General features: G+C 43.8%; 1 protein-coding gene across 2 annotated transcripts in view; it reads right to left on the bottom strand.

The window, feature by feature from the left end:
- ARHGAP39 (Rho GTPase activating protein 39) overlaps positions 1-25,978 on the bottom strand; it is a 131,909-nt gene that overhangs the window by 28,057 nt on the left and 77,874 nt on the right. For both annotated transcript variants that reach the window (XM_012760020.2, XM_012760023.2), the window contains exons 3-4: positions 15,569-15,994; positions 1,335-1,418 (exon numbers count right to left, since the gene is read on the bottom strand). In XM_012760020.2, coding sequence (XP_012615474.2) covers positions 1,335-1,418; positions 15,569-15,994 — 510 coding nt within the window. The remainder of the gene's footprint in view (positions 1-1,334; positions 1,419-15,568; positions 15,995-25,978) is intronic.

The following is a 25,978-nucleotide window of genomic DNA, read 5'->3' as shown; positions in this document are numbered from 1 at the left end:
TTTACCTGACACCTGCAGTGGTGTGGTGTACCTACTTCCCCAAAGCCTGTAGAAGACATTGGAGATACCACCAGTGAACATTGGCTTTGAGGGGCAATGGCACCCTAGGGGTGGCAGTGTTGGCCACCAAAAAACAGGTGGACATATGCACCATAAAAGGTGCAGCTACCTCAGTCTGCTAGGGTGCTGCTCAGTCCACAGGGAAAAAAATGTCTGGTGACCAAAGCTACAACCTGATCTGCAGCGAGGATGGCTCCTCTACAAACTTGGTCAGTTCGCAGGAACCACTGAGTCAGCTGCTGGCTTGGCCTGTCTAACTGATGGGGACACAGAAGAATAGGAAGGCTGTGAAATGTGGCCATGATCAGATAGCCACATTGCTGGGACCAGAGTGGTCTTAAATTCCTTCCACAGCCTGGTGTTTAGCAAATACAAACTCAAACAAACCTAGTTACACTGGCATACTTCAGTTGTTCACCTGGACAAACTGCCAAAGCCTGCTCAGGTCTTCTAATTTCTCCTCAGTCGTGACACTGCTCTTGGGTGGCCCACAGTGGGGACACCCAAGCCACCCACAGAAATAGCACCCCAAGCTGGGTGCAGTGGTGAGCACCTGTAGTCCTACCTACTTGGGAGGCTGAGGTGGGAGGATTGCTTGAGCCCAGGAGTTGACCAGCCTGGGCAAAACACTAGATCCTGTCTCGAAAAAACAAACAAATAAAAAAATGCACTCTGCCCTGAGCCCTGCGTCCCCCATAGGAAACTGGTCACTAAGGCAAGGAGGGAGAAATCCAGGCGACTGCCTGGCAGTATCAGGAGGCCAAAGGAGGGCCCTACCCACCCAGCATGAAGGTGTCAGGGTCCTGAGGGTGGTCTCTGGAACGGTCCAATGCTCTGCAAGGCTGACCTAGCTGAGAGAACCTAAAGGCCACCCCCTCTTCCGTATAACTAACACTGATCCTCCAGACTGGGCCTAGAAAGTGCTGCCTGGGAGGGACCACATGTTGAGGACTCTCCAGGACCTTGCTCCTCTACCAGGGGCTGAGGGAAGTGCCATGGGCTCCACAGCTGCCTAAACTAGGTGGTGGCAAGGTTCTTCCAAGATAGGATATGCCTGTGGATCCAGGGACAGTTCTAAGTGGCCTGTACCCAGGCCCCAGAAGCCTGGAGCTTCCAGACTTTCCCAGTACTCCAGTGGAGGCAGCTGTCCTGGGCCGCACCCGCTAGCTGCTTCCTGCTGAGCTAGACTGGTCTCCAGTTAACCCATACTCGATGCATCAAGGAAGCCACCCTCTTATCAGCAGATGGGCCGTGCCTAAGACAGCAGGTTCTACCTGTAGTGAAGAAGCTGGCCATCTGCACTGTAATCCCGGTAAATTTCATAGTCCTTCTCAAGGAACACTCCTGGTGGTGAAGAACTGAAATATAACAAAATGAAAAATGACATGAACATAAATGCAATAATTTAAAAAATATGGACAATTAAAATAACTGGGCTTCCCCTGACATAAGAATCTTGATGTTGCTGCTTCAGTTTCCTAGTAATGACCCCAATCCTGGCTCTAGTGCAGAAAGCTATCGCTTCATTGGTCCAAATGGGTATTTCTTCTGCCCTCAGCCTGCCTTCTTCCAACAGGGACAGCCTCACTGTGGCCCATCCCGAGACTGTGGGACAGGCTGGGACACCAACTACCCCTGTCCTGGAATTCTGGAGCTTGAACCATTGGACCTAGGGCTACTGTTCAAAAGGCACAGTGATGGGGTCAGTGAGAATCACAGCTTCAACCAGATGTGAGAGATGACCTGAGAAGGAAGCATGGTCAGAAATACCCTTATGGAGACTGCAGCTTCTGACATTAGGACTTGGAACACCACAGGCACTCAACAATATCTGTGAAATGAAGAACTGAGTGGGCAATTATCTTGACAGATATTCAAAAGGCATTTACATCAAATCAATATGTATTCATGATTTTAAAAACTCAGTAGTTCAGAAGTAGAAGAAATTTACTTAACCCGATCAAGAATATCCATATTAAACTCAAGGCCTTCATGATACTCAGTAGCAGAAGGCTGAAAGCATATTCATTAAGGTTGGTGTAAGATTTATTCTCACTACCATTATATAATACAGTTTTAGAAGTGCTAGTCAATGCAATAAGAAAAAAAAAGCAAGAGATATAAGCATCTCAAAAAAAGAAAAAAAATATCATTAGCTGTCAGCTTAGAAAAACTAAGAGAATCAACCGAAAAACTACTATCAGTACTAGGGGACACTAGTAGTGTAGTATTCACTTAGTAACTAAGACATCAACAGGCTTTCTGTGTATCAGTTGGAACCCAAGTTCACCTTCGAATGGCAACAATAACAAAAATGACACAAAGTCCTAGGCATAAATTAACAAGAAATATGTTGGATCAATATGAATAAAACTATAAAGTTTTATTGAGATACATAAAGGAAGACTTGAATATATAACAGAGAAACACATAATGGTAGGTGGGAGAATAATAAACATAAAGATATAATTTATTTCTAAATTAGTTATAAGTTGAATATAATTCTAATAAAAATTTATGTTTAGAAAGTTTACCACTCTCCCCCCCCCGTAAAAACTGGTATGAAAAATTGAGAAAGGATAATGGCAGAAGAGATCATTTGTATCACTCCATATAAATAGTGATACAAAGCTGTATAATTAAAACAATGTGGTAGTGGTAGAGGAATAGATCCTGGAATATAACAGAAAGCCCAAATATTGACACAAATATATATAAGAAGTTAATAAACAAGAATTAAAAACTTTGTACAAAGCAAGAAGACTGGAGACGAATCATGTGTCTAACCATAGGCACTGGGTGAGGACACTGTTCATACTATGAAACACAATGCAGCTGCTGGAATGTTGTAGAATATTTTTTAAAACTGCAAGGCTATATACCATAAAATTAATACAGGTTGAGTATCCCACACTGAAAATGCTTGGGATCAGAAGTGTTTAAGATTTCAGGTTTTTTCAGAGTTTGAAATATTTGTGCATATATAATAAGCTGTTTTGGGGATGGGACCCAAGTCTAAATATGAAATTCATTTATGTCTCTTATACATCTTATATACATAGCCTGAAGGTAATTTTATATAATATTTTGAATAACTTTGTAAATAAAATACTTTTTTTTGGGGGGGGGGAAGACACAGAGTCTCACTCTATTGCCCAGGCTAGAGTGAGTGCCATGGCATCAGTCTAGCTCATAGAAACCTCAAACTCCTGGGCTCAAGCGATTCTCCTACCTCAGCCTCCCGAGTAGCTGGCACTACAGGCATGTGCCACCATGCCCGGCTAATTTTTTCTATATATTTTTAGTTGTACAGCTAATTTCTTTCTATTTTTAATAGAGATGGGGGTCTCACTCTTGCTCAGGCTTGTCTTGAACTCCTGACTGTGAGTGATCCTCCCACCTCGGCCTCCCAGAGTGCTAGGATTATAGGTGTGAGCCACCATGCCCGGCCATATAAAACATCATTTTGACTGTGACCCATCACATGAAGAGAGATGTGGAATTTTCTGCCTGTGATGTCAAGTTAGGGCTCAAAAATTTTCAGATTTTAGAGCATTTGGGAGTTTGGACTAGATATGTTCAGCCTATAATAGATGCCACAAGTAGGTATATATTTTTTTCTATGAAATTATATGTAGTTCCTATGACTACTGTGATTGCTTCTCTAATAAAAATGTTTAATGTCATTGTTTTTTTTTAAAAAGTTGAATACAGGGCCGGGCGCTGTGGCTCACGCCTGTAATCCTAGCTCTTGGGAGGCCGAGGCGGGCGGATTGCTCAAGGTCAGGAGTTCAAAACCAGCCTGAGCAAGAGCGAGACCCCGTCTCTACTATAAATAGAAAGAAATTAATTGGCCAACTGATATATATATATAAAATTAGCCGGGCATGGTGGCGCATGCCTGTAGTCCCAGCTACTCGGGAGGCTGAGGCAGAAGGATCATTGGAGCCCAGGAGTTTGAGGTTGCTGTGAGCTAGGCTGACGCCACGGCACTCACTCTAGCCTGGACAACAAAGCGAGACTCTGTCTCAAAAAAAAAAAAAAAAGTTGAATACATATTTGGTAAATGTGACGTTGTGTGACGTTGATTGGTGGTCAATATCCTCAAACACATAATTATGCTATGAAACAAAAAGCTGGAAATATGAAAAATGACATATGCAAGCACATCTACAGGATCCCTCGTCTACATCATCAGTGCTGTGTCCCTCCTGCTATTTCTGACTGGCACCAAAAGACAACTGAGGCCCTGTGTGAGAGCCAAGGGGACCTGGCATCATCAACAGTTGCAGCCACCAACCACTCTGCAGGCTCCCTGTGCTCACTGCAGCTTTGCCCCTCTGCCTGGGCAGGGCTCTTTCTCGCAAGCTGGGGACACATAACCTACTGGGGGACATGTGAGAAGCCGCTTTGCATCTGGCTGCCACCTTCACCTCAATATCCTGGAAGCACTGTGGACTCCAAGACACCAGAGGATGCTTCTCCTGCTGGACTCAGATAGCATCACAGTACCCAGAGCCCCTGGCACACTGAAGCTCCCTCTCCAGTCCCACCTCCAGCCACCAGCACCCAGGGCTGTGTCTGGGCCCTGTCATCTCTGCCCCAGACCTGTGCAGATGAGCTGGAACACCATCTCTGTGCTGGGCCTGGGTAGGGATGTGAGGTGTGTGGCAGACACACTCCTACTCCCATGGAGCACCTGTCCCAGGGTATCTGCCATGGAATAATCTAGAACCTCAGGTGGCTGTGGGACTAAAAACAGGGAGTGCCACTAGGGAGATAGGAACAACTCTTGGAGAGGGACATTGGAGCAGAGAGTGGAGGAAACAGGGGAGCAGGTAGAGGGAATCAAGGGAAAAGGCCAAGGGGCAGAAAGGAGGCCCCTGTGCTGAGGCAGTGAGCTGGGTGGGGGTGCAGAGGGGCTGACCACAGGGCCCTCCAGATCAGCCACAACGAAAAAGCTGTAGTTCACTTTAAGTCGAGGGCCAGGAAACTACAGCCAAGTTTAGCCCACTACCTGTTTTTGTACAGCCTGTAAGCTAAGAATGCTTTTTTATATATTTTTCAATTTATATGGTTTTATTTTTTACTTTTTAAAGATTATTTTGAGCTGAGGTTTTTATATTTTTTAATAGTGGGAAAAAATAATATATTGAATATTACTTTGTGACATGAAAATTACATGAGATTCAAATTTCAAAGTCAATTAGTGGCATTTTATTGGAATACAGGCGGATTTGCTCATGTATCACCTGTGGCTGCTTTTGCTCCACAATAGAGGCAGTGAGTCATCACAACGGAGACCAGAAGTGGTGTGCTCAAGGCTCACACTGCTGCTAGGAACCCTGAAAATCACAAGGAGGCACCTGTAACTTGATAGTGTTTAGCATTATACTGTGACATTTTATTATATTTTTAATATTTTGTTAGACAGGGTCTCGCTCTGTTGTCTGGGCTGCTAGAGTGCAGTGGCGTCGTCATAGCTCTCTGCAACCTCAAACTCCTGGCCTCAAGTGATCCTCCTGCCTCAGCCTCCCAAAGTACGGGGAATTATAGGTGTGAGCAACCCCACCCAGCCTATTTTGTTTTTATTATCCATATGTCAAAACAATAAAAGTGGACCTTGAATGTCATGCTTTGAAGGACCAGTGGAGTGTGGGTTACTGTGCTATTGAATTAGATGGAGATAATGTTCATTATGCAGTGATACTATAGCTGTGCTAAAATAACATTATGTCAACATTACTAGAGCAAGTACTCATCATAATATTCCCAACTTACACAATGGAACTCAAACTCTATCCACTTCCATTTCCTTATAGGCAAAAGAGAGAAAAAAAAAAACGAGAAACTCTAAAATGAAATATCTTATCACAGCAGACAGAATTACTTCACAAAAATGAAAATGACCCTACACTAAAGTTTTTTTTTTTTTTTTTTTTTTTTGAGACAGAGTCTTGCTCTGTCACCCAGGCTGGAGTGCCGTGACATCAGCCTAGCTTACAGCACCAGCACCATTCCCAGCTAATTTTTTCTATTTCTGATAAAAACAGGGTCTTGTTCAGGCTGGTGTTGAACTCCTGACCTCAAGCAATCCTCCCATCTTGGCTTCCTAGAATGCTAGGATTACAAGCGATGAGCCACTCACTGTGCCTGGCCTAAAGTATGTTTTAAAGTGGCTCATTTGTTATCCAAGCAGGGAAAGCTATTTTCCAATGATGAGCTAATTAAATTGTGTTGATTTCAGCAGCCAAAACTATGTGTCTAAAGAAAATAAACTTCCTTAAGACCATTAGCCTTTTGACAGGATTAGCTGCCTGCAGAGCTGAGGACAGTGAGAGCAACGTAACAGTCCTATGGCCCAGTGGTCCTCCTTGAGTCTTGATGAGCAGACAGACACTATGGATACTGCTAAGTTGTTGTTTATTAAAGGAGTCAATGCTGAGTTTGAAGTGACTGAAGAATTAGCCTCAATGAACTTTCTATGTAGAACAACTACAGCAGAGGATATTTTCAAGTAAGTTGAGAAAAATACTAATTCAGTACAACCTGAAATAGAATCTGCTAAGATTTTTACAACTGATCACGTTTAGAATATGTGTGGATAAGAAAAAGGCTTAAGTAGCCACATTTACAAAGCTTGTGAAAATTTAAGGTTATATGAAAATATAAGCCTATAGCTATTTACTGTATTATTCATTAGTAGGTACTTTGTGAAAAATATTGGAATCTATCATGAGTTATTGAAATGATAGGGTCAACAGTAAACTTCATTCACTGTCATGGGCTTTGCCATCAACAGTTCCATGAATTTTTTGTCAGAAATAGAAACTGAATAACCTGACTTGCCCTACCACACAGCAGTTCAACAGTTTAGTGGTAGTAAAGTTTTATTGCAATTTTTTAAATTAGGGACAAGATTAAAATTTTCTGAATGAGCAATACCTTGTTCAACTACCATCAAACACTGAATGGTTTTGGAAATTAATTTTTGTTGCAGATTTGATAATGTTTCTTAATTAATTCAACTTAAAATTACAAGGCACACAGTGCTTAAATGTGAAACACACACTGCAGTAAAGTCATTTTTGATGACAACTAATGTCTGAATCATAAGTAATGTCAAGGTGCTCTATCTACTTCCCATGCTGTCAAATTAAAACAAGAAGTGAGATTTCCGTTCCCACACAAATTTGTAGCAGATATATTTTCTGAGCTCAGAATACATATCCAGCACAACTTTTCATACCTTCATTTAAGTGCAAGGGCAGAGAAATTTGTTTAAATCCATTTAACTGCAATTGAGGAGCTGCTCCCTAACATTCAGTTAGGGTTAATCTGCAATGAAATGACATGCTAAAAGACAAATATCAACAGAAAAAATCTAACAGAAATATCTTCCGAAAATCAATATGCTCAATTAAAATAATTTGCTCACTGATGTCCATATGCAGCCACACCTTTGTAAAATATCATCACAAATTATGAAATGAACATCTACAATTAGTATGATGTCTGGGAATGCCAGCTCCCTTGGCACCTCAGAGCAGTACTGGCCTCCTGGCTCACTGTGTTCTCTCTTTGTGGGATGTGGCACCTGGTGCTTCCTCTGCTGGGACAACCTCCCCTGGTATCTGATACAACTTATCCTCACAGGATTCAAGTTCCTGCTCAAAATGAACTGTAATAAGAAAACTTAATCAATTGAACCTGACCCAGAATTGACACAAATGATGAAATTAGTAGAGAAAGACATTAAGTTATTAAACCTGGCTTCATCTTCATTTTTTTTTTTTTTTTTTTTGAGACAGAGTCTCACTTTGTTGCCCAGGCTAGAGTGAGTGCCATGGCGTCAGCCTAGCTCACAGCAACCTCAAACTCCTGGGCTCAAGCGATCCTGCTGCCTCAGCCTCCTGAATAGCTGGGACTACAGGCATGCACCACCATGCCCGGCTAATTTTTTCTATATATATTAGTTGGCCAATTAATTTCTTTCTATTTATAGTAGAGACGGGGTCTCACTGTTGCTCAGGCTGGTTTTGAACTCCTGACCTCGAGCAATCCACCCGCCTCGGCCTTCCAGAGTGCTAGGATTACAGGCGTGAGCCACCGCAGCCGGCCTTCATTTTCATTTTTGAAAGATATGCTGGGTCTAGAATTCTAGATTGACAGGATTTTTTCTTTTTGCCACTCCATTGTCTCTGGCTTGCATTATTTCTGACAAGAAATCTGTCATCCTTTTCTTTACCTTTCAGAATTGAAAGATCAGGTAGAAGAAAAATTAGTATGAAACTTGATCAACACAATTAACAAATTTGATCTAATGAATACACATAGAACCCTGGGCGCAACAAAAAGAGAATACAAATTATTTCTTTTTTCTTTTCTTTTCTTTTTTATTTAAATATTTTTTCTTCTTCATCTTTTTGTTTTTTCATAAAACCTCACATTTATAACTAACTGGTTACAAATTATTTCTGAAACAGTCATAAAATCATTTACAAAAATCCATGGGTTAGCCCACAACGCAAGTCTCACACACACACACAAAAAATCATGCTTTCTGATCAAGAAGAAATTAATTTGGCAATCAAGAAAGAGAATGAAAAATAAACTACAGTTTTGGAAATAAAGATGTTTCTATTAATGAAGTCATATTTGGGGGGAGAAACAAAAAAATTTAAAAAAGAAAAAAAGTATAAAAATTTAAAAAATAATTAAATAAAAATAAAAAAGATGTTTCTAAATCATTAATACAAATGAATCAAAGAATAAAGCATAATTAAAATCAGAAAGTATTTAAAATTGAACAATTTAAATTCTACATACCAAAAATTATGTAATAAAACTAAAGCAATATGTTGAGGAAAATGTATGGCCTCAAATATTCACTTTAGAAGAAATAGTGAAAATGAGTGCGCTCAGCTTCCAAAGCAGGATGCTAGAAGAAGAATGAGAAATAATTTCAAACAAGGTAAGAGGAAGGAAATAAAGATAAGAGCAAAGATACAAAAGACAGCTCAATAAAGCCAAAAGGTGGTTCTTTAAAAAGACTAATAAAATAGAAAATCCCTCACAAAACTAAATGAAAGAGAGAGAGAGCGCGCGCGAGCGAGCGAGCGAGCATACACGCGCACATGCGCAAGTGAGAGCACACAAACCACGTCAGGAATGAAAACAGTGTGGTTACACAAAAGTAGAAAATTTCAAAATAGAAAGAACACTATGAATAGCTTCATGCCAATATATTTGTAAACTTATATAAGATGGGCCATTTAATAGAAAAACATTTTATTAACTTTGATTCAAGGTACAGAAAAACCTGAATATTCCTACAAGCTTAAAGAAATTGAATCAGTAGTTAAAAATCTATTCACACAAAACCAGCAGGCCTGGATGGCGTCCAAGTGCATTTGTCATACACTCCCAGAACAGATTATATCTCAAAGGATGGAAGAATGAGGAAATGTTCCCAATGCTGATATGAAACCAAGTCAAACACAAAATAAGAAGGAAAGTATAGGCCATCTTTACTTATCAACATGAGAAAAAAAAAATCCTAAATAAAATGACAGCAACCTAAATCTATTTAAAAATTATATGGGGCCAGGCGCTGTGACTCATGCCTTTGAGGGGCTGAGGCAGGAGGACTGCTTGAGGCCAGGAGTTCAAGACCAGCCTGAGTAAGAAATAGAAAAATTAGCTGAGCGCAGTAGCTCACACCTGTAATCCTAGCACCCTGGGAGGCCGAGGCAGGAGGATAACTCAAGGTCAGGAGTTCAAAACCAGCCTGAGCAAAAGCAAGACCCCGTCTCTACTAAAAATCAAAAGAAATTACTTAGGCAACTAGAAATATATAGAAAAAATTAGCTGGGCATGGTGGCACATGCCTGTAGTCCCAGCTACTCGGGAGGCTGAGGCAGGATTGCTTGAGCCCAGGAGTTTGAGGCTGCTGTGAGCTAGGCTGATGCCATGGCACTCTAACCCAGGCAACAGAGTGAGACTCTGTCTCAAAAAAAAGAAAAAGAAAAAGAAAAATTAGCCAGGTGTGGTGGCCTGCACCGGTAGTCCCAGCTACTTGAGAGGCCGAGGCAGGAAGATCCCTTGAGCCCAGGAGTTTGAGGTTGCAGTGAGCTAAGATGACACCACTGCACTCTAACCCAGGTGACAGAGCAAGATCCTGTTTCAGGAAAAAACAAAACAAAATAACAAACTACAAGGACAGAATATCCCAGGAATGAAAGAAATACAGATTTAAAAAAAACTGCCGGCTGGGTGTGGTGGCTCACACCTGTAATCCTAGCACTATGGGAGGCCGAGGTGGGTGGATTACTCAAGGTCAGGAGTTCGAAACCAGCCTGGGCAAAAGCGAGACCCCGTCTCTAGTAAAAATAGAAAGAATTAATTGGCCAACTAAAAATATATAGAAAAAATTAGCCAGGCATGGTGGGGCATGCCTGTAGTCCCAGCTACTCGGGAGGCTGAGGCAGCAGGATTGCTTGAGCCCAGGAGTTTGAGGTTGCTGTGAGCTAGGCTGATGCCACGGCACTCTAGCCAGAGCTACAGAGTGAGACTCTGTCTCAAAAAAAAAACCAAAAAAACAAAAAAACAAAAAAAAAAACCAAAAAAACCCCTGCCAGTTGTAATAATTTCCTGGGATTGCTATAAAAAAGTATCAGATAGGGTGCCTTAAAACAACAGTAATTCATTTTCTCACAGCTCTGGAGGCCAGAAGTCAGAAATCCAGGTGTGGCAGCAGGGTTAGTTCCTTCTGAGGGCTTTGCCAGAGAAGCTTTCCCAAGCTTGACTCTGAGCTTCTGGTATCTGCTGGCAATCCCTGGCATCCCATGGCATGGAGATGTATCACTCCAATCCCTGACTCCAGGGTCACAAAGCTGCCTTCTCCCTGGGTGTCTCTATCTTCAGATGGCTGTTTTCTCAGAAGGACACCAGTCATATTGTATTAAAGACCCACACTATTGCAGTATGACATAACCTTAACAAGTTTTACCTACAACAACTGTATTTCCAGACAAAGACCATATTTCCAGATAAGGTCACATTCACAGGAACTAGAGGTTATGACTTTCACATCTTTTTTTTTCTTCTTTCCTTCTCTTTTGATATATATATATATATATTTTTTTGAGACAATGTCTTGCTCTGTCACCCAGGTTGCATGCAGTTCGGTGATTATCATCATAGCTCACCATATCATTGAACTCCTGGATTCAAGTGATGCTTCCATCTCAGCTTCCCAAAGTGCTAGGATTACAGGTGTGAGCCACTGCACCTAGGCAGGACTTCATATCTCTTTGAGGATACAAAATTTGATACACAATACCAATATTAATAGTTCCAAAAAACACAGTTGGTAAAATACTACATCCATTCACAATTAAAAAGTCTAGAAGGCCGGGCGCGGTGGCTCACGCCTGTAATCCTAGCTCTCTGGGAGGCCGAGGCGGGCGGATTGCTCGACGTCAGGAGTTCGAAACCAGCCTGAGCAAGAGCGAGACCCCGTCTCTACTATAAATAGAAAGAAATTAATTGGCCAAATAATATATATAGAAAAAATTAGCCGAGCATGGTGGCACATGCCTGTAGTCCCAGCCACTTGGGAGGCTGAGGCAGAAGGATTGCTTGAGCCCAGGAGTTTGAGGTTGCTGTGAGCTAGACTGACGCCACGGCACTCATTCTAGCCTAGGCAACAAAGCGAGACTCTGTCTCAAAAAAAAAAAAAAAAAAAAAAAAAGTCTAGAAATAGAAGAAAACATCCCAAGCCTGACAAAGGGTGTCACCATATCATGGAGACAGCAGGACGCAGGCTGTAGTATTGGGATGGGGTGCTGGCCCTCCCTGGTTTCACTCAGCCTCATTCTCAAAGACCTGCTAGCATTATAGGAGATCCTGAAGTTGGATAATGACTCTTTAGGTTTAAGCAAAGGTCAGCAAAGGTGTAAAAAACGAGACTGATACATAAAAGTTGATTTTTATGTGCCAGTAACAATCAGAAAGTATGACTTTGAAAAAGATATAACTTATAAAAGCTAGAGCTATAAAATTGATAAAATACTTGGAAATACTCTTTAAAAACTATGCAAGGCCTTTGTGGAGAAAAATATAAAACTTTATTGGAAAATATACCATCTTCATACATGAGGAAGACTTTACATAGTTGTATGTCACTTACTGACAGAGACATGTTCTAAAAAATGTGTTCTTAGGTGATTTTGTCATTTTTCAAACATCATGGGGTGTACTTCACAAACCTAGAAGGTATAACCACTACACGTGGAGCTCCTAGGCTACAAACCTGTACAGCATGTTACTGTACTGAATACTGTGGGCAACTGTAACACAATGGTAAGTGTTTGTGTATCCAATCATATCTAAACATAGAAAAGGTACAGTAAAACTATAATATAAAAGACAAAAATGGTACACCTGTTTAGTGTACTTATGAATGGAGCTTGCAAGCCTGAAAGTTGCTCAGGTGAGTCAGTGAGTGAGTGGTGAATGAATGGGAAGGAAGGCCTAGGACATTCCTGTACACTACTGTATACTTTATAAATACTGTATATCATATACATGATTATATGATAAAAATGTCTATCTTCCCAAAATAATCAACAATTCAACACAATTCTAGCCAAAAATCCCAACAGGGCTTCTCATAGAAATCCTGATCCCAATAATCCCACGTCACCATAGAACTCCTAAGACACTTTTGAAAAGAGAAAGATACTCCAGCCCCCAGAGAGGGACCCTGGGCTCAGGGCTGTGGAAAATAGGGCAAAGCTGAGACCAGACCCAGAGTCTCTGTGGGGAAGGACAGTACTGTTGGTGTGGGAGACAGATACATTTGGAAAATAAAATCATAAAAAGAAATCAATTTTATCACCTAATTACAAAGATGAGTCAAGCCAATAAAGAATTTAAAACCACTACAATTCAATAAAAATGAGAAGCTATGTGCAGCCCAGAGCTGTGAGAGCTATTCCAAAAGAAGCAGCAGATTTTATGTGCTGTGGTACAGCATGGGGTCTTATGAGGAAGTTGTTTTTTTTGTGTTTTTTTTTGAGACAGGGTCTCGCTCTGTTGCTCAGGCTGGAGTACAGTGGTGTGATCATAGTTCATTGCAGGGATGGATTCCTGGCCTTAAGTGACCCTCCCACCTTGGCCTCCCAAAGCCCTGGGACCACAAGCAGATGCCACCATGTCTGGCCCAGAGAGCTATTTTTAAAATGTTAACTCCAAGCCTGATCATTCATTTCTTTAAGATGATTCACAATTCTCAAAATCTGGCCTTGACTTGCACATGATGAGCCCCTGCCACCTAGAGGCTCCATCTGGATTTAACTCATACATTTGTAGCAGACCAATATATTTGTTTTTCAATTACTTCATTTAAACCATAAACTAGCTGCTGCAGTAACATTTCCACAGAGCTCCACCTATATATGTCAAACGTCCCTTAGTCCTTAACCTCTACAAAAGCCTAAATTCTATGTCTTTTCAGTATCATCTCCTTTGGGAACTTCCACTACAGGGCCAAAGACTCCTGGTCTGTCCTGGGGTGGGTGTTTGACGGTGGGCATGAGATTGTTCATGGATTTCATGAAAGTACAGGGAGGTTCTATTTTTCAATAGCACACAGCTATGGCTGTTTTAATTAAAATACACACTCCAGGATGGTTTAATATAAGACCAATTAATATAACACATCACATTATAGACTGAAGAGAGAAAAAACACATGATCATCTCAACTGTGCAGAAAAGGCATTTGACAAACTCCAGCACACTTTCATGATAAAAAAAAAAAACACTCAGAAAACAAGAAATATAAGGGAACTTTTTCAGCTTGTAAAGGATATTTATGGAAAACCCATAGCTAACATATTGCTGAATAGAAAAAGACTGAACTTTTCTCCCTAGGACTAGAAACAGGACAAGGACCCCACTTGCACCATTGCCATTCAGCATTGTCCTGGAGGTTCCAGCCAAAGCAATCAGCTAAGGAAAAGAAAGAAAAGGCACCCAAATTGGAAAGAAAGATGTAAGATGATCTCTTATAGCCATGGCCCTACACATAGAAAATCCTAGAGAATATATGAGAAGGCTGGGCATGTGGTTTCATGAAATCCACGAACAATCTCATGACCCACGGTCAAACACTCACCCTCGCTATCCCTTAGGACACAGGGGCCTCTCCTGGGGAGAGTTGTTGCCCCTGGATGGCTCCATGTGCCTCCAGGCCTAGCTCAACGTTGTGTCCTTAGATTTTCCCTGGCTTCATTCGGGAACTTCCCATCTAGGGGCTTGTCTGATTTTCATTAGCCATTGCCCACCCCAACATGGTGTCCTCACACTACTGGTGCCACAGATGCTACAGCATGAAGATCAAGGTTTGTCTTTGTGGACATCAGGAAGACACCCAATGTGCCAGGCCACAGCAAGGTGTGGGTCACAGTCTTGTGTTTCACAGGGACAAATAAGGATTAGGGTGCCATTCTCTGAACACACAGCAAAGATATCCGTGTGACTGAGCAGACACAGTGGGTGTTCCGAGAATGATGCCTGTCTGCCTCCCCTGCCTGTCACGGACAAGTTTCTCATTCTAAGCCTCAGTGTCTTCGTTTGTGGCCTGAGAACAGCAGCACCTTCCTTCTGGGGATCCTAGGAAGATCACTCCAGCTCAAGCACAGGCACCACAGTGGGGTTGTCATCCCCTGCACAGACCAGGCTCTGTGTCCATGGTGGGCTTTTGCCAAGGGAAGGCACCCTGTTTGTCCCATGAACAATTAGGGTGGCACCTCTAGAGTGTCTGAGGCCACATCTGCATTTCCCACAAGCTGGGAGAACCAAACAAGTACCCAAAACACAACTCCACAGATACTGGCCAGAAAAACCTCCACTCAAGGTGTTGCTCATCTTGGAAAAGGATAGTGGATCAAGGCTCCAACAGTCCTGGACTTCTCCTTGGCTTCTCCTCTCCCTCTTCATCACTGGCTCTGCTCATCTAATTAGCTCCTGAGCCCTGGAAACCTAGGTGACTGACATTCTCATCACCATTAGAAGGTCCTGGCAGAGAGAGACCACCCTGCGCCACCCTGGCTCCAAGTCCTGGAGGGCCTGGTGTGGCCCCCACCACCTGCCAGGGGGAGCCCAGCAGTGAGCACAGATCTTGGCAAGAGACAGGAGGATGGTGGAGAGATGGGAAAACTCTTTATTACTGAACAACCAATCTCTTTCGCCAAACCAGAGCCAAGGAAATGCTTGCTGGGGACAGTGGTGGCAGGTGACACAGCCAACTGCGGAGATGACATGCAGGCTCCATAAGTAGAGTCCTGGTTTCACCCACCTTACCTGGCCCTGCCTACCTTACCTGGCCCACCTGCCCCACACTTGGCCCCCCACCTGCCCAGCCCCTCCCCCCACACCCCCTCACCTCTCCCCACACCTGCCCCACACCAGCCCTGCCCCACACCTGCCCTGCTCCTCACCTGCCACTCTCTTCCCTCGGGAAGGCCACTGGCCGCCCCGCCCTCCCGGGCAGCTCTTGTGCCTTCTCTCCGTCTGGCTCAGGCTCCAGGGACGAGCTGGTGCTGCCTTCAGGGCTGACACTGCTGCCACGCCCTGGGCTGTTCTCAGCAGAAGCGCGTGGGGACTCAGTGTTCTGCTTCAGGGTCTGCAGCTTGGCTAGTGGGATAATGTCGCAGCCCTGCGGCCGGTGCCACACGGTGCGCTGCGTGCTGGCATTGTAGTAGTAGAAGCGCGACGTATTGGGGTCGAAGAGCTCCCACCACTGGTTCTCGCTGGTGCGCTTGATGCGGACGCCGGCTGGAGGGTCCCACACACACTCCCCAGTGACCAGGTTGGCGTACATGCGCTCCCGGGTGCGTGGCTCAATGATCTCCACCCACTCCAGCCTGCAAGAGGGACGGGACGAGGGCATTAGGATGCAGGAGGACCAGCTGCTCCCACCCCAGCCCCAGCCCGACTGACCCAGACCCTCCATCCCCGTGCCCAGTCCCCTAACCTCAGGCCTCCCCCTGTCCTCCACACCAGCGTCCCCCCATTCCCCACCCCACTCCCATCCCAGCTCCTCTGATGGCAGAAGGCGCCTTCCCTGTCGCCCCCCCCCTGTAGTCCACTGGAGCCGGCCATCTGCAGATCTTTGCTCAAATGTGCCAGCTTCGAAAGCAGGGAATCCTGTCACACAAAAATCAAACAGAACCAAACCTAAGTCCCATTCCTGACTATTACATGTTCATGAGCACCCATCCCCAGTGGGGAACCCCTGGAGAGGCCAGTGCTGAGGGTGAGCGTGGCAGCCCTCTGGGAGTCTCCAGGGAGTGGGCACACGCCCACATGGTTGCAGCTTTCTGTCCTCAGAGGGACCCAGGCGACACCCTGACTGCACACTGCCCCGTGCAGGCCCTGTCCTGCCTCCCCCCTCCCCTGTGCTTGCCTGTTGCCTGGATCCCTCAGATGACCACCATGTACCTGCTGAAATAGCCCTTCCACCAAAGCAGGAACACCACCACCTGCACGCTGTGTCAGGGCTCCAGAGGGGCCCCGGGCCCAGCTAGAAAGTGCTGCCGGGTTCCTGAGATGCTTTCTCCTAGGGCCCCCAGAGCAGGAGGGCCCAGAACCCAGACAGCCCTCAGACCCCTCCCTGGGTGCCACTGCCTCCAACCTTCTAATGTTTTTATTTTTTATTTTTTTTATTTTTATTTATTTATTTTTGAGACAGAGTCTTGCTCTGTTGCCCACGCTAGAGTGAGTGCCATGGCGTCAGCCTAGCTCACAGCAACCTCAAACTCCTGGGCTCAAGCAATCCTGTTGCCTCAGCCTCCCGAGTAGCTGGGACTACAGGCATGCGCCACCATGCCCAGCTAATTTTTTCTATATATATTAGTTAGCCAATTAATTTCTTTCTATTTATAGTAGAGACAGGGTCTCGCTCTTGCTCAGGCTAGTTTCGAACTCCTGACGTCGAGCAATCCGCCCACCTCGGCCTCCCAGAGTGCTAGGATTATAGGCGTGAGCCACCACCTGGCCTGATGTTTTTAAATTAAAAAGACAACTTGGAAAACAATGTAAATTAAAGCCATTAAGAACAAGACTATTTTAATGCTGATTTGTTTGATACCAGGGTGTGTGGTCCAGGTGACATCTGGCATTTTTGTAGGCAGCTTCCAAGTTTCTACAAAGACATAAAAATCCTTTAAAGGCTGGGAGTGCTCCTCAGTGTGCACACTCTCTGCTGACCAGATGGTCAATCCATTCACTGTCTTGTAATTCTGCAATATGCCTGGTTCTTACCATAACTTGGCTGGTTAGGGGTCTTGTTTCCAGGAAAAGGATACTAATTCCAGGGGCCCAGGAGAAAAAAGGAGGTGTGTGGGGAGGGCAGGGAGGCCAGTGGACACTGAGTAGCTAGTCAGACCTGGGTTTGAGGGCCTATAGTGGTTTCACCTGTAGCTCCACCAGGACAGTGAGAGAAAGAGATGCTGGTTGCTTCCCTAGCTCTTCCTGGGCAGGCAGGCACTGACTGGCCGAGGGGACAACCTTCATCACACACACCTTTAAAAACCTCAGTCCTACCCTTTGAAACCAGGGCAGCAGTGCCCTGAGAACAGTCTGTGATGTGCACCCACAGATGCTCTCATAAGGGGTATCAATGGCTACAGGTGCCCTACCCCACCCTGACCACTCCACGGGGAGGAGCAAAGGCCATGCCATGAGAAGCTAGCAGGCAGACCAGCTGTCATCACCCTGCTGGCTGTCCTTGCCTCTCATGCCTGCCCAGCCTGGCCCTTCCCCTGTGTAGGGGCAGCAACCCCAGCTGCAGCCCTGTAGGCTCTGGGTCCCTGTTTCTTGCTGATGCAGAAAACTGAAAAACAGGCTATGTGCCTGTTCTTCAGGCATTGTACCCTGTTCCCACATGCTGCCTGCTGAGGAAGGGGGAGTGATCGTGGGATGTGGGGCCATGGGACTGGAGTGCTCTGGGGAGGGGCTTACATGGGAGCTGGCTCAGATGTCTAACTGGGGGAGAGGACCAAGGGGCTGGGGGGCTCAGCCTGAATGAAGATACAGCAGCAGTGCATTCAGAAGTCAGGAGACAAGGAAGGATTGGGGGAGAAGGTGAAGGAGCACCCTGGGAATAGCCCAATGGAGGAGTCCTAAAGGCCAGAGGAGGAGGGTCATCATCTCCATGGAAAGTGTCTGATTGTGGGGAGCCCATTTCTTTGCTGATCTTAAACACATTTGCCAACAACTCCACAGCCCCCAAATAAATGCCTTGACTTGCTTGGCTCAGACCCACCTCCCTGTTGAGGGCCTTTTCAATGTGCTTGTTTCTCTGTGCTCTGGCCTACAGACCCACTCCACTGTCCAGCAAATCACATGGCATGGGGCCACCCCTGGCTCTTGTCCAGATGTCCTCACCCTTCTCAATCCAGCATCTCACCAGGCACCAGCAACAGCAGGCCAGCCCTGCAACCAACCTCCCAGCCTACAGTGCAGTCTACCCAGCAATGGGGCCTCGCTCATTCCTGACAGCCAAATCCAGGTAGCACCTTTCTGTCCCAAGGGAACTGTGCCACTCTGGATGCCACTAATCAACTGATCATACCCTCTTGCTTTTACTTTTAAAATGTTAAGTTTTTGTTTTGAAACAATTTCTTATTGACAAAAAATGTCAAAAAACAGCTTTTATTCAAGTTTCCCACAAGTCACAGAGGAAATGACTGTACCTAGCATATTAGAGTGGGTGGGGCTCTGCCCCATAGCCCAGGATGGTCACATAAATCATTTGGTCAAGAGGGTATCCACTGTAACAGCACTGTTCTCTCTGTGACTAATAAGTGTCTTGTGGGGACACTGTAAGGCCACATAAATACCCTATTTTTCAACATACTTTTACTACTTTTAACACACATTGATGATTCTTGCCTGAACAATCCTTACTGTATGTTGGTCAAATGCTAATTATCTATTTCTATCACTCCTTGTACGTTTACTAGTTAAAATTCTAGTATAAGTGCTGTATAATAAAGAATTTGTCATGTTAGCAGTGCTGTTGTGGGTGGTGGTGGGTTAGGGTGGTATCTTTTTAATTTGTATTTCCCAGCATTCCACAATGTTCACAAGATTACTTTTGTCACTGGAAAAAAATTAGAAGAAACATTATTATCTTTCTAAAAAATATATGCCTAAAACAAATATGCCTATTTCAACTATGACATGCAATAAAACTTTCAAAGTGTCAAACTTTAAAGCTTTTAAGATTTAGTGGGCAATGTTTCCATGAAGTATCTGCACACTCATATTGGCTTACATAGCACATCCCTCAAGTAAGTGATAAATTGTATTTCCCAGTGAGAAGTGTGTGATAAATGGTATATCTCTGCAGGGGTGTGTTTTCTTTCAAATGCAAACTTAACGACAGGTAAGGTTTATCACTATTGATAATTAAAGTTATATAGCTTTATTTTTGAAAGCCACGTATGTGTTTATATGTATATATTTGTGTAGAAAATCACTGACCTGTAAAACCAAATAAATATTAAAAAGGGGTTATCTAGAAGTAATGGAATTTGGTGCACTTTTAACCTTTTTCTCCCTTTTTATTTATTTTTTTCAAAATATATAATGGAAAACTTGAAACATACATGAAAATCCAGAGATTAGTATAATGAATTCCCACATATGTGGTTTTTAATTTTTCCTGATTATTATTTTTTTTTAATTTTTTTTGAGATAGAGTCTCACTTTGTTGCTCAGGCTAGAGTGAGTGCCGTGGCGTCAGCCTGGCTCACAGCAACCTCAATCTCCTGGGCTCAGCGATGCTACTGCCTCAGCCTCCCAAGTAGCTGGGACTATAGGCATGCGCCACCATGCCCGGCTAATTTTTCGTATATATATTTTTAGTTGGTCAATTAATTTCTTTCTACTTTTGGTAGAGATGGGGTCTTGCTCTGGCTGGTTTCAAACTCCTGACCTTGAGCAATCCTCCCGTCTCGGCCTCCCAAAGTGCTAGGATTACAGGCGTGAGCCACCGCGCCCGGCTTTCCTGATTATTAATAAGGTCAAGCATTTCTCTCATATTCATGAGCCACCCATATTCTTCACTAGATACACGTGACTTTTACTCATTAGAATTTTTTCTTTCTTACTTATTTGCAGTAGTATTTTTTAAAAAAAATAGATATTCTAGATAGTATTTCCCTCTTAGTTATTGTGTTACAAAGATCTCTCCTATTTTGTGGGTTATTTTTTCACTGTCTTTATGGTACCTTTCGTCTTTTGATGAAAAATTTTTTATTTTAATATAGTTGAATTCATAAATCTTTCTTTCTTTCATGATTTCTCCTGTTTCTACCTTTTGTTTTGCTTTGTTTTAACTGAGACAGGGTCTCACTCTGTCACCCAGGCTGGAGTGTCCAACTCTTGGTCTCAAGCGATCCTCCCTCCTGTCTCAGTTTCCCCAAGTGCTAGAACCAAAGGTATGAGCCACTGGGCCCCAGGCTCTATTTTATTTAAGAAAACTTCCCTACTTCTAGGTCATGAATATTCTCTTATAAATTGCCTTCCATATTGAAGTCATCAAGCTGTCTGATTTTTTACTGGGTGAAATTTCATTTTTCTCACATTGATAATTATGGGGTCTCAGGAAGTTTTGTTAAATACCATCATTTCCTCAATGATGGACAATGGCAGCTCTGCCCCTTCAATCAAATATTTGTAAGTGGCTTTTGTAAGTCTGGTCTGAGCTCCCTCCTGGCTTTGTTGGTCAATCTATCTGTCCAACACCACAGAGTCTTAATTATGACAGCTTTATAAAGTCATTTCCAAAGCCAGTCACTTCCTCTTCTCCTTCACACATATCTTGGCTATTCCTGAACTTTCTGTTCTCTATAAAATTTAGAATTAGCTTGTCAACTTCCATAATAGCCCTGTTGGCATCTCAGTTGTATCTGCTCTAAATCTGTCGATTGATTCAAGAACAGAGACATCTTTGTAGTACTCTAGTCTTCCACTCAGAACCACGCACCAGTCCTCTAGGTCTCTGAAGGGTGTGAACAGGGTGTCGCTCCTTGGCTGTGTCCAGTCTTGCTGGTCAATAAATTGCTTTAAGGTACCCTGTCCTCTAACCACACTTGCAAGCTTCCCACCTTTCTTTAAACACAGCTATTCTGCATTTGAGTATCCCGATACTGGCATCTTCACAGGTCTGTTTCCTTGTGTGCTTAATGCCCAGCCCTGCATTAGCCCTGTGTCCCTCTCTGCTCCCACGCAGAACTATGAAGCACTTATGGGAGAAACCCTGCCACGGGGAGGGCTGGTGCCACTGTGGGATCTACCCTCTAAATATAATGCAAAATTCTCACCACTGCCATCTCTGCAAGTGCTTTACCTTTCTGTGTCTCCGTAAATGTCCCAATTAACCACTTCACAGACACCAGCTTCCTACGCTCTCCCATCCTCTGCCATGCTTGAGTACAGGAAACTTTCAGACCCTAGGAGACTGGGTAGGTGCCCCTGCTTCAGACTTCCAGGGCCCCTCCACCTCCCTTTTCGGAGAATCACTACTCATTTGTCTGTTCCCCTGAATCCCAGCTCTAAGAGGGCAGCATCCTGGCACTTGGCACAAGGGAGGTACTCAACGTAATCAGGCTGATTGAATCCATCCCTCGATCCAGTGAGAGGTGCACTGCTCTCAGTCTGGGCTCTGTGCCCACCCACTCAGTCCAGGGGGACTCTCCCTGGGGACCCTTGACCTCCACCCATGATACAAAATTTGAATGTCTCTCCCATTGTTAGAAATACAGGGACACCAAAACACTGCTCCTTGAGCCCCTCTACAGCTCAGCACTTCAGGGAAGGAGGGACTGAGGCTTGGCATGGCCAGGACCACACATCCAGCTGTGCTATGACGCAGAAGCCCAGGATTCCTGCTGAGCATATCTTTGGTCGTGCTTGTCCCATGTACACAACTTGCTCCTTAATCTCAGTTCTTGTGAGTTCCTATACAGCCCACAGTCTAAATGGGAAAAGAATCCATGAGTCAACACCAACAAATGAAAATGATACCTGTGTCAAGGCCTGGAAGGAGTGGTGGGTACCTTCCTCCTCCCTGGAGCCTGGTTTCTCCCTGAGGGACAGGTGGGGTAGAGGTGTCCTTGTACCCCTGGGGCCCAGCTGGGTTCTCCACTCTTGTCACTCTGACCCCAGGGCAGGTTCCTCAGTGGTCACAGCAGGATGTGGGTCTTCTTCCTCCACCCCTACCCTCCACAATGCTTCCAACAATGCTGAAAACTCAGTTTGGCCCTGGTCTCTCTGCCCATAATCATTCCCAGCTCTGGTAACACCCAGGGTGATGGGCTACACCTTCCTCCGCTACATAGGGAACTCCTAGGGACAGGGTCTCCCTCTGGTAGATGCAGCCAGTTAAGAGAAACTGTGAGCCACTCTGCAGAAAGACAGCAGCCAGCACCTCTACTCATCTCTGCACTCATTTCATGTACAAGGCCGGGCATCAAATATAAAATGATGACCAGGCATTCCAAAGGTAAGAACTGACCAAAAATCAAGAGGGGACTGGGTGCAGTGGTTCATGCCTGTAATCCTAGCACTTTGGAGGATGGAGGCATTGCTTGAGGCCAGGAGTTTGAGACAGGCCTGAGCAACATAGTGAGATCCTGTCTCCACAAAATATAAGAAAAATTAGCTGGCTGTGGTGGCATGCACCTATATTCCCAAGTACTCAGGAGGCTGAGGCAGGGGGATCACTTGAGCCCAGGAGTTTGAGGTTGCTGTGAGCTGTGATGATGCCACTGTACTCTAGCCTGGGAAACAGAGTGAGACCCTATCTCAAAAACAAAATAAAAACAAACAAACAAACAACAACAACAAAAGCCAAGAGAGAAGAATAAAGAACAGGAATCACAGAAATAGACCACAGGCAATCCAGATTTAGGAGTCAGCACACACTGAATTTAAATTGCGATTAATGTTAAGAAATCACACCAGATGGACTTCTATAAAGAAAGCTAAAAGCATAAAAGAATTAAGTGGAAAATCTAACACTTAAAAATAAATCACTGAAATTAACATGTTATTAAGTCTTTAAGTAAGAAATGTCCAATTCCCTTAAGCACTAAGATTGACAGTTGATAGCTCTGACATTTCACTTTGATGCTTCTTGTTTTTTTCCTATTGTGAAGGTATAGCCCCAGTCTCTCAAGCAACGTTTTTGCTTGTGATTATCTTTTACATTTTTTAGATCAATTTTTGTGAAACCATGGATAAGTCAAAAATTTGTGTTATTTTCGAATATGAGTTCCATCATGGAACCAATGCAGTGCAGACAGCTTAAAATATCATCGAAGTGTTTGTTTGGGAAGGATGTGGCTAATGAACGCATAGTGGCTAATGAACACACAGTGCATTGATGGTTTGAGAAGTTCCCTTGTGGTGATTTTAATTTTGAAAGTGAGTCATGCGGGTCATCTGAGACTAGGCGGATAATGATGAACTGAAAGCTGTAGTGGAAGTGAATCCATTGCAACCTATGTGAGAATTAGCAGCAAGCTTTGACATTACTATTCCAACAATATTGGATCACTTGAAACAAATTGGCAAAGAAGCTGGACAGGTGGGTACCACATGAATTAAATGACCGTCAGAAGAAAAATCGTCTAGAACTGGGGTCCTCAAACTTTTTAAACAGGAGGCCAATTCACTGTCCCTCAGACCGTTGGAGGGCCGGACTACAGTTTAAAAAAAAACTATGAACAAATTCCTATGCACGCTGCACATATCTTTTTTTGAAGTAAAAAAACAAATGGGCAAAAACACCCACATATGGCCTGTGGGCCATAGTTTGAGGACTTCTGGTGTAGAAGCTTGCCTTTCTTTGCTATCACAACATAAAGGTGAACCATTTCTACACCATATTGTTATGTGTGATGAAAAATAGATTCTTTTTGACAATCACAAACATTCAGCACCATGGCTGGATAAAAATGAAGTGCTGATAGTGCAACCTCTGTGGAAAAGAATTTGGAGATACTTCAAAGAGCTAAAAATAGAAATACCATTTGATCCAGCAGTAGCACTATTGGGCATACACCCAAAGGAACAAAAGATATTCTATAATAAAGACATCTGCACTCGAATGTTTATGGCAGCACAATTCACTATTGCAAGGATGCGGAAACAACCCAAGTGCCTGTCAATCCATGAGTGGATTAATAAAATATGGTATATGTATACAATGGAATATTACTCAATTATAAAAAATGACGGTGACCTAGCACCTATTATATTTTCCTGGATAGAGCTTAAGCCCATCCTCCCAAGTTAGGTATCACAAGAATGGAAGAATAGGTACCACATGTACTTGCTATCAAATTGGCACTGACTGATCAACACTAAGGTGCTCACAACCGTAGTGATATTCTTTGGAGGTTTGGGGTGGGTAATCGCATAACTAATGGACACAGTGAGTGTTATAGGGCGGAAAGGGCATGCCTCAAATCATGGTTTGGGTGTGGCAAAGTCATAACATGTAACCAAAATGTTTGTACCTCCATAATATCCTGAAATTAAAAAAGAAAAGCAAATGTGATATATATACACAGTGGTATACTATTTAGCCATAATAAATGAAATCTTGCCATTTGCAAAAAAAAAAAGATGAAATGCTAAAACATAGTCTAAAACTGAATATTCATCAAAAAAAGCTAATGGTGTCTGTTTGGTGGCCCAGCGCTGGTATTATCTACTATAGTTTCAAGAAATATGAAATAGATTATAGTGATATCTATTGCAACCAACTGGACAAAATGATGAGGATGCTTCTGACTAACTGAGATTGGTCAATGGACACAGGCCAATCCTCTTGCAAGACAGCACTTGACCACATGTAGTTTCCACTTGGAAACTACGTCATCCATCATATTCACCAGACCTGCACCAACTGACTACCACTTCTTCCAGGGTTTGGACCACTTCTTGCAAGAAAAAAATATTCAATTCTCAACAATCTATGGAAAACACCTTTTGGGATTTCAACCCTACTCGCTCTCTAGGCTTCTTTGCTGATGGCATAAACAAGCTACTCTTAAGATGGCAAAACTGTGTCAATAGTTTAGGCATATACTTTGATTAATTGCACTGATTCTTGTTTGGGATATAATAAACTAAACTTTTGATTCAAAATCAGACTTTTCATATTTAATGACGTCAATATGAGCAAACTAACCCAGAAGGAAGAGCTGACGGGGCATAAGGCAGCACAGGAGGAGGGGAGGAGGCACAGTGATAAGGCCTAATGCATGCGGAAGAGGAGAGATGGAAGGAGCAGAAGAAGTGTTTTTTAAAACAGTGGCTGACAACTTTTCAGAGCCACCACAAACTGCAAGCTGGGCAGATCAGCAGTTCACAAATAGTCTCTCGAGGTAAAAGGTGCTAACTGTCGTCAGGGAAACAGAGAGCTCAGGGAAATGCAAGCCAAAACCAGAAAGGAATGTTCTAAACACCAGGAAAACAGTTAAAGTAAAAAGGGCTGATGACACCACATTTGGGCAAGGACAAACCTGCTCAGCCATGGCTGCTGGGGTGTCAACCGGCGCAGCCAGAGCCGCAGGATCTGCTGCCTGATTCTGAAGCTGAAAACCTGGCAGGAGAGAGAATGTGTGCAAACCCAGAGACAAAGCAGGAGCCACCCAGATGTGCACCCTGCGTAATGGGAGCCCACACCCAGCAGCAAGCCACATGTGGACGTGCCACTGACTCTCCACATGAGGTTTGGGAATGAACAAAACAACCGGTGATACCATAAGTCACCTGACTTGGTGGGCCACGTCACTTGCACATGGGTGCACTTGCACTCATGTGCA

Source organism: Microcebus murinus, chromosome 7 (genome assembly GCF_040939455.1).
Source record: "Microcebus murinus isolate Inina chromosome 7, M.murinus_Inina_mat1.0, whole genome shotgun sequence".
In the NCBI taxonomy this organism is placed as follows: Eukaryota; Metazoa; Chordata; class Mammalia; order Primates; family Cheirogaleidae; genus Microcebus; species Microcebus murinus.
The sequence above is the reverse complement of the archived record's forward strand: the minus strand, read 5'-3'. Positions and strand labels throughout refer to the sequence as shown.